The 8,972-nt window shown below is 25.7% G+C and overlaps 5 protein-coding genes across 5 annotated transcripts, besides 9 other annotated features; 3 read left to right on the top strand and 2 right to left on the bottom strand.

Annotated features, from left to right (window-relative positions):
• Positions 1 to 13: 13 nt before the first annotated feature.
• EDI_271030 (uncharacterized protein) lies at positions 14 to 1,284 on the bottom strand (the record flags this gene model as incomplete). The annotated part of the gene is made up of 2 exons (XM_001738452.1): positions 14 to 32; positions 89 to 1,284. 2 exons carry the CDS (start codon positions 1,282 to 1,284, stop codon positions 14 to 16), a joined length of 1,215 nt encoding a protein of 404 aa, XP_001738504.1.
• A 107-nt stretch (positions 1,285 to 1,391) lies between these two features.
• Positions 1,392 to 1,454: a sequence feature (AT_rich).
• Positions 1,455 to 1,718: 264 nt separating this feature from the next.
• Positions 1,719 to 1,753: a sequence feature (AT_rich).
• A 153-nt stretch (positions 1,754 to 1,906) lies between these two features.
• Positions 1,907 to 1,946: a microsatellite.
• A 27-nt stretch (positions 1,947 to 1,973) lies between these two features.
• On the top strand, positions 1,974 to 3,032 carry EDI_271040 (vacuolar ATP synthase subunit D, putative; the record flags this gene model as incomplete). The annotated part of the gene is made up of 1 exon (XM_001738453.1): positions 1,974 to 3,032. One exon carries the CDS (start codon positions 1,974 to 1,976, stop codon positions 3,030 to 3,032), a length of 1,059 nt encoding a protein of 352 aa, XP_001738505.1.
• A 445-nt stretch (positions 3,033 to 3,477) lies between these two features.
• On the bottom strand, positions 3,478 to 4,152 carry EDI_271050 (uncharacterized protein; the record flags this gene model as incomplete). Its single annotated transcript, XM_001738454.1, has 1 exon — positions 3,478 to 4,152. One exon carries the CDS (start codon positions 4,150 to 4,152, stop codon positions 3,478 to 3,480), a length of 675 nt encoding a protein of 224 aa, XP_001738506.1.
• Positions 4,153 to 4,578: 426 nt separating this feature from the next.
• Positions 4,579 to 4,608: a sequence feature (AT_rich).
• A 419-nt stretch (positions 4,609 to 5,027) lies between these two features.
• Positions 5,028 to 5,069: a sequence feature (AT_rich).
• A 168-nt stretch (positions 5,070 to 5,237) lies between these two features.
• Positions 5,238 to 5,756, top strand: EDI_271060 (NADPH nitroreductase, putative; the record flags this gene model as incomplete). The annotated part of the gene is made up of 1 exon (XM_001738455.1): positions 5,238 to 5,756. One exon carries the CDS (start codon positions 5,238 to 5,240, stop codon positions 5,754 to 5,756), a length of 519 nt encoding a protein of 172 aa, XP_001738507.1.
• Positions 5,757 to 5,950: 194 nt separating this feature from the next.
• Positions 5,951 to 6,033: a microsatellite.
• Positions 6,034 to 6,234: 201 nt separating this feature from the next.
• Positions 6,235 to 6,354: a microsatellite.
• A 908-nt stretch (positions 6,355 to 7,262) lies between these two features.
• Positions 7,263 to 7,320: a sequence feature (AT_rich).
• A 161-nt stretch (positions 7,321 to 7,481) lies between these two features.
• EDI_271070 (uncharacterized protein) lies at positions 7,482 to 8,486 on the top strand (the record flags this gene model as incomplete). Its single annotated transcript, XM_001738456.1, has 1 exon — positions 7,482 to 8,486. The coding sequence occupies one exon, from the start codon at positions 7,482 to 7,484 to the stop codon at positions 8,484 to 8,486; it is 1,005 nt and encodes a 334-aa protein (XP_001738508.1).
• Positions 8,485 to 8,534: a microsatellite.
• The last annotated feature ends 438 nt before the right edge of the window (positions 8,535 to 8,972 follow it).

Here is an 8,972-nt window from a genome sequence, read left to right on the forward strand (position 1 = left end):
AAATTTATGTAGGTCAATGGTTAGTTGATTGTCTAACTTGCTTAATATTAGACTTTTTCCTCTTTTGACACTCACACGGTTAACATACTTTTCCTCATCTGATAAACTGCTAGGTCCAGACAAGTATGTGTTGTTTAGCACAAAAACATCTAATCGAATATCAATACCAACTCTCTTTGTTTTTCCATATTCAATCCAAGACATATCAATACGACTACTATCAAATGAAAATACTTTTAAATCATCAATACAAATCTCTCCACTAACAGAGCACCCTTTAGATCCTCGAATTTCTTTTAATCGAACTCCATTATTAACAAAACAAACTTTGCATTGCTTCATATTTAATCTTTTCACTGAGAATGGTAATGTTAGTTTGTTCTTAACTTTATCTAATGAGATTTCAGTGACATTCATAAACATACTTAAATCTGTTTCAACTGATGTTCTGCCTTGATGACAGAAAAAGAGTTTAGAAATTTCATACTTTTCTATTATACTTGCTGTTTGTTTCAAACTGTCTGTATTTAGTAATGAAGATTCGTGTGAAATTAATGAGAAACCTTTATTTTTTGTATTAATAGTGAATGAATATTGACTAACATTCAAATACTCATCTTTTGGTACTTCTATATTTCCTGAATAAAAATGAATATTTGGATATGTCTTATCAATTTTATCATTACTAAGATCATATCTTGGTTGATTTTTTGTTTTAATAAGGTATAGTTGTGCTTTTGATTGTATTGAAATGAACTTTCTTTGAGCTAAACTGAGAATATAGAATGAATTTGAATAAATGATAATTTTTTGTAGTGATTTAATTTCAACTATCTTTTCTACTATACTAACTTGTTTGTATTCAATTTCTATCGTTAGATGAATAAGATTTGTATAATTGTTAATTCCTTTAATAAAGGAGTGAATAATAGGTTGAGTTATTCTTACTTTTCTAACTTTTTCTGCAAACCATTTTGTTGAGAAGACTGTTGTAGGTAATCCTTTATCCCATGCTCCAATTTCCATTAATGGCATATTACGTGCTTCTATCATTTTTGGTGTACAGAAAGATTTTGCACAATAATACGTTTGAAGTACTGGAAATATTTTATTAATTTGACTGAATGTGTAAAATTGGCTTAATTTGAATGGATTAATGAACACTGTTGCTATTGCTTCTCCACATTTTTTATTTATTTGATTAAAATTACACACATCATCTAATGTTTCTAGATAGAATAGTACATTCTTTAAAAAAACATTTTCTAGACGAACGACTCTCATATAATTGAATGAATAAATATTAGTTTTGAATTTGAATGAATAAATATTAGTTTTTAATGTTATTTTATTGAGTTTTTCTAATGAAAATTACATCAATTTTTTTGTGCTTTTTTTCAATTAAATAAATTCTTAATTTAATAAGTTTCTTATTAATTTTTTAAAAATTATTTGAATCAATATCATTAACTTAACTGAACTTCTTTTTTATCTATTAATTTACTTTTTTTATATGAGAGATTTAAACACTCTCTTATTATCTTTCACAATAAAATAACATTTTTAAAGATAATAATGATTGTTTGAGTCTTTAAAAAACAAGGGGACAAATAAGTTATATCGCTTAGGTTTAAAAAGTTTTTCTAAACTTTTTAACTATTCATTATATTAATAGAAGTAATATTTTTGTTATTTGTTTATGTTCTTAACAAAAGGAGAAATTTATAATTTGTTTTAAAAGTAAAATTAAATTGATAGTTTGAGGATATAAAATACAAGAAAAATACAGAAATAGTTTTGGTTATTGTTTTTTGTAAACCAACGGATTTCAGGAAAAGGAGAAGGGGTGGTGTTAATGCAAAAACATATCACTCTGCACAAAATTGTTAAATCATTTTTTAATCATAAAGAAAAAAAAAAGAAGAATTAAAAAGAAAAAAAGAAAATATAGTTCATCTTAAAAAATTACAGAAATGCTTGGTGGATTATGGACATTCAATATGGATGATGGCTTTCTTGAAGCCTTCGTTAGGGGATTAAAAAGTGGACTTCTTAACGAAACTGATTATACAACATTAACACAATCAAACACACTTGAAGATATGAAGGTGGCATTACTAAATAGTGATTATAAAGATGTATTTCAAAACGAACCATCACCAATTACTGTATCTACTATTAAAGCAAGGTGCACTGATAAATTAGTTTCTGATTTTTTTACTATTCAATCACAAAGTTATTATCCATTAAGTAAATTTATGGAATTTCTTACAATTCCTTATATGATCGATAACGTTATTTTACTTATTACTGGGACTCAAGGGGAAAAGGAAATGGATGAATTAAAAGAAAAATTACATCCTTTAGGTCTTTTTAAAAATATTGAATCTCTTTCTATTACTAAAACAGTAAATGATTTATATCATTACATTCTTATTGATACACCATTAGGAAATTATCTTAGTGATTGTTTAAGTGAAGAAGATTTAACAGAATTAAACATTGAAATTATTAGAAATACTTTGTATAAAGGTTATTTGGAAGAATTTTATGCTTTTTGCCAAAAACTTGGTGGAGAAACAGCTCGTGTTATGGGTGATATTTTAAATTATGAAGCTGATAGAAGGGCTATCACAATTACATTGAATTCTTTTGGAACAGATTTAAGTCGTGATGATCGTATGAAATTATTCCCAAACGTTGGTTTACTTTATCCAGTTGGAATGAATGCACTAGCTGCTGCAACTGATATGGAAGGTGTTGTTAAAGCTGTTGAATATGTTCCAACATATAAAGCATTAATGAATTTACATGCTGCAGATGATGCAGGTGAACGTTCATTAGAAGAAATGTTCTTTGATGAAGAAGTAGAAATAAATAAGAGTGCATATTATACTCAAATGGGATATGGTGTTTTTTATTCATGGCTGAAGTTAAAAGAACAAGAAGTAAGAAATATAATGTGGATTGGTGAATGTATTGCCCAAGACCAAAAAGAAAAAATCAATCAAAACGTTATTAGATTATTCTAATTTAATTCTTGAGTACTCTTTAGTTTTTTATTATTCTTATTATAAAATAGTTCCCAAAAACTATTAAATACTATAATGTCTTTTATTCTTCTTTTAATCATTTCTTTCTCTTTCGCTTTTACCTTTTCGGATGAAACAAATCTTGAACTTGTTGCTATGGATGAACTTGATGATCAAATTGCAGAAAATTCCCCATACAACCCAGCTGCTTATGCTAAAGCACAAGAGACTTTGAATAAATTATCAAAAAAAACAGTAAAATATCGTAAAACCCGTGATAGTCGTTTAAAGAAATCTGCAAAAGTTGCTTGTCAAATGACAGCACGTACTGCGGTTCATAAAGGTTCTCAAGACTTCCATTGAGAGAAAGGTATATTGAATTTCATTTACTCTCACTTTGGTTTAAATTCATTGGTCTAAGTAAAGTACATATATACATATTTTTTTAATAGAGGTTATAGAGAAGTTTTAAATAATTTATTCGAAGACGTAAGAAATCAATTTGTTGTTCTGGATGTTGAATTCCAAAGTTAATTTTGATGTATTGATTTATTGTTGAATTGTTTAAGTATTGATAATACATAAAATTTCCCTTTTCTTTTATTTCTTTAAATAAATTGAGATCAAATATGGGATTCCATTTTTCTAGTGGTATAGTATGTCTTTCTAATTCTTTTAAATATTTTGGATCAAGTTCTAACTGTTTCATAAATTTAATTACACTTTCTACAAATACAGCCTCCAAAACAATTTCATCTCTTCTGTGATTTGTAATAAATTTGTTTACAACATTTTTTTGTATAACTTCTTCATTAACTGTGATATTGAACTCTTTCCAATTTTTAACAGTCATACCATACTTAGATAAATTGTATAATATTTTTTCACTTAGTTCTTGTTGTTTGTTATGTAATAATTTATTGAAACAATTGTGCAATAATTGGTTAATATTTTCTAATGCATTATAATAGTTATTTTCTCCTATTTGTGTGATTATATCTTGAATTTTTACGTAAAACCGTTTGTGTGGATAAATAGAAGGAGGATTAATTTTTTGAATAATCCTTTTAATCTTAAACACTTTGTTAATAGTTTTGTCGTTTCTTTTCGATGGTTTCATTGCTTGTTTTTAAATCCAACTTTTAAGTTCATTTTCTCAATTCTCCGCATCAACCCGATTTTATTTTTTCTTTTTTTTTTCTTGTATTATTTAGTCAAATTCTAATATCGATTTGAGGCTCTTATATCAACCCGTTTTTTTTCTCTCCGGATTTCCTGAAAATATAAGAACTTCTTTAATATCATTTTCGGAGATTATCGACCGGGTTCTATAAAATAGGATAAATTCTTAGGGTTCGGTTTTCAATTTTAAGCTGAGCTTTATAATTATTAAAAAGTATTGTTTGATACTTTTAAAATTAATACTCTTTTTCTTAAAGTGAGTTAAACATGAGATAATGTTTTACAAAAAAATACTAGGTAGTGTGAGATATAAACAAGAAATTAAGCTTGTGCTTTTTTACTGATATTTTTTGATGAGAATTTGAAATTTATATATTATATATATAAAATAAAACTTTTCTCAAAAATGAAGAATAATACTTTAGAATTTAAACAAGAATAATCAAAGAAACAAAAGATAAAGAAATCAAACTGAAGATTGTTATTTATGAATTTTAAAATTGAGGATGAAAGATTTTGTTAGGTTTAATCAATCATCTATATTATTTTTAGAACACTTATTATTGTATACTACATAGAATATTTATTATTGTTTTTTTGTTTATAGTTTCTTTTGTTTAGTAGATATGTTTTTAATGAAGTTCATTTCTTTTGGTCATGTTTATATATTTAAATGTGAGAGGTTAATTTATTGAATCTTATAACTATTGCAAATGATAATTTATTACCAAAACTTGCAAATAACTTTTCAAAAAGACAGATACAATTCTGTCAGTATTAAGAAGTACTTATAAATATAAGTAGAAGATTATCAAAATAATGTATATTAAAAAATTAAAAATTTATTCATAATTAGATTCTAGAACTTATCTTATTTTGTTATAAATTATTGTCAGAGATGTTATAAACTTTTCTGTTATAGGAGGTATAAAATAAGAAACCAGTCACTCTTCACAAAGAAGAGTAAATTAAAACACTTTTAGGATTAGAACTTTAAAGAAAAAAAATGAACTAAAAAAACTAATGGAAGCTCTATATCGAAGGTCTTGTAGAAAATTTGAAGATAGAGAAGTTGAACGAGAAAAAGTTGAACAAATTCTTAAAGCAGGAAGGTTTGCACCCACAGGAAGAAACAACCAAGAATTGATTTTTCATGTAATTCAGAATAAAGAGTTATTGCAAAAATTAGTTAAAGAAACACAGGAAGCAATGAGAAAATCCCCAGAACACGCAATGATGGCCAATAACCAAATTACTTACGGTGCTCCTGTAGCGATTACTATGACATGCAAAAAGGATATGATGAGATGGGCTGAATTTGACTGTGGATTTGCTTCACAAAATATGCTTGTTTGTTGTGAAATGCTTGGATTAGGGGGATTACCTCTAGGAATTATGAGAAGAACACCAGAACCATGGTTGAAGGGATTGGGTTGTAGTGATGACGAAGTCCTCTTATTAACTATTGCCATTGGATATAAAGACAAAAGTGAAGAGCCACATGAAAAAGAGTTAAAGAGTGAAGTGGTTTACATTAATTAATTAATCTATTTTATTTTGAGTTACTTTTGAAGGTTTTACAACCTTATTTCAATGAAAGAATTAATAAATACATAGTGAACTAATGGAATTCAAAAAGATGAAAGAGGTGAAAGTAGTTTTATTTATCAGATAGAGAGTACATGAAATGACAGAAGCTAAATAGAAAAGTGAGTGTTTTTAAATAAATAAAGTTCAGGAAAGAATAAAAAAAGAAGAAATCACACAAATAAAGAGAAGAAGGAAATTAAATGATGAAAGAAATAATGAAGAGGAGAAACAGGTATTACCAGAACTACAAGACAGTGGTAGTGATGAGAAATGGTTAAATAGATAATGTCAAGTACTTTATGTACAAAATCTAATGAAACTGGTTAATGATAAGTACAAATTGGGTTTATTAGTTAAACAAATAATTAGAAGAAGGATATAGCATCAATTGAGTTGATGTCATGGTGATTAAGAAATAACAGAGAAAGGGAAAAAAGAAATAACATAAATAAACAATGAAAAATAAATTAACAACAAAACAAGTTAAATAAAAAAAATGATAAATTGATAAGAATTGAAAGAGCTTGAAAATAGAAATAAATGAATTAATCATCTATGAGTATGAATCTAATGTAATATTCAAAACACATAAAAATTCAAGAAGAAGAAAAAAGAAAATTATTAAAAGTGTTTAAGAAGGAGGATTCAAGAAATTGGAAGTATTGGTAAGATGTTTTGAATGATCCATAAACACCTTTTTCATTTATGAAAGAGGAATTGAAAAGAAAAGTTTTATCTCTGAAATTTTAACAATTAGATCTCATACAGAAAGTGATGACAATAACCATTACAGATATTGTTGGTATTATTTTGAATAGATAAATCAGAGACAAAACATTGGAATATTGAATATCTTTTAATAAAGGGTTGAAATTAACAATCATAACAGAGCATTATTACTATGAATAAAACAATCAAGTAATAAAAAGTAAATTGCGAATAAAAACGTCTGAATTAATAAAAATATTTCATACCAACATCTATTTAGTGATGAAAAAGGAAAGATGAAGAGAACAATTAAAATTAAAAGACAAAAACAATGTACTTTTAAATAGTTGGAAATCACCTATTGTTTATGATGTGTTAGAAAAGAACTTTTCATAAAATAATTTTGTGATAAACAAACATAAGAAGATAACTCTTGGTTAATTAGAAATTATTAGAACTTATTAACATAAAGAATTAATCAAATATAACAAATACTAATTAGATGATTGAATGAATATATGTTTTATGAGTAGTAGAATTAATTAAGTGGCATGAGTGTTTTACAGAAAAAAATCTATGAAAAGTCTGAACTTACATCAAAATGATAGTTTAATAGATTAACTCAAAAGAAATACATCTTAGAATGAAAAAAAATAATGAAGGTTATTATAATGAAAAAGAATAAAAAGACAATAACATTAATAATCATTCAAATAATGAAAAACAAACAGATAAATCAAATTGAAAATGTAATAATTACATAATAATATTATTAAATAATTATTTAAAATAGTTGTTAAAAATAATTGAATAGTTCTTTTCATTTATTCAGTTATTTACCTATAATGTTCTGATAGTTTGATAATAATCACTTTCTTTTATTCTATAATGAAATAATATTATTCAAGTATTAATATCATTAAATGTTTTTTTTGACTTTATTATTATACATTTCTTCTTTAGTACTTAATGTATTATTCTTTCTTCATACAATCCATGTATTTATCTTTATTACAGTCATTTTCAAACAAAATTATCTTTTATCCAATTGACACTTGCCCCTTCTTAACTCAATTCACTTTCATTAAAGTAGTTGTCTTCTCTTCTGTTCAAGTAGTATTTGGTCTTTTATCTCCCTTTCTTCAATGCTTTCTTTCTTCTTTACTTCTTTTAATTATATCTTTCAGACATCATCTTCATCCTTTTTACTTTCTCTTTCCATCGTCATCTCATACTGATCTATCTGGTGTATTGTATCCATCTAATGATGTCAAATTATCTTTGACTTTGTTGTTCCACTCTGATGAAATTCTTAATGTTTCAAAACTTCATACAATCTCAAAGAAACTTATCAAATGGATTTTTCTTATATTGTTCTTTATCCAATGGATATCTTTTCTATTGTGTTATATAATAGCCAATTATATAGTCTTCTATGGAATAGCATTCCTTTATTTTCTTCTTGTGATTTTATCATTTTACCTATCATTTTCATCATCATTACGACCTCAACCAAACCCATCTCCATTATACGATGTATTAAATCAATTATTGCCTGTATTAACACAAACAAAATGTGAATTTACTCAAATAACCATTTATATAACATCTCAATACTACTCTTTTGAATATATTCAACCATTTCTTCAATCCTCACAATTAGCAAACAACTACATTTTAGTATTTGATCAAATTGGTGATGAGATTCTTCTTCTTGGATCAACAACAAAACATCATACAAATGACCAACTAAACAACACAATTGAAGATGCTGCTGATGCAGAAGGGATTACTCTTACTAAATGTTCTGGTTCTTCACCATCTTCAATGCTACTTTCACGTTCATTTAAAACATCTGTTATAACATCAAGAAATAACTATTCATTAATGAAAAAAGATGAAACAAAGATTAAACACATTGTGAAATTAATTAGTCGAATGGTAGTTCAAGTAGATAGAATTGGAATTGAATAAAAGAAAATAAAGAAAAAATAACTAAAACTAAAAAAAAAAGAAAAAAAATAATTGAATGAAGTTCCAATTTTGTGGAGGTTTAAATGTTCCAGATTGGCTTTTAAAAGAAATTGGAACAGTTCAACGTCTTAATAATGAAGAAGTTAAAGAAATTAGTATAGAAATAATTAATAATATGATAAAGAAAGAAGGATTTAATAAAAAAGAATTCAATTCAATTTGTGAAAGACGTAAATTAACAGAATCTGATTTAAGAGGGATTATTACAACATTAAGATTTATATTATGTTCAGCAGCACAATATGATATTAGTAGTGAAAGATTATTAGAAGAAGAACTTGAAATTGGAATAGATATAGAAATTGCAGAAACAATATCAAAAATATATGAAGAATATAAAGAACATTTACAAAGAATATTAATTCAAAAGACAATTAAATTACCACATATTCAAAATATTCAAGAAATTGAATATAATATAATAAA

The sequence above is a fragment of the Entamoeba dispar genome, genomic scaffold, assembly GCF_000209125.1.
Source record: "Entamoeba dispar SAW760 scf_1105229461381 genomic scaffold, whole genome shotgun sequence".
NCBI lineage: Eukaryota > Evosea > Mastigamoebida > Endamoebidae > Entamoeba > Entamoeba dispar.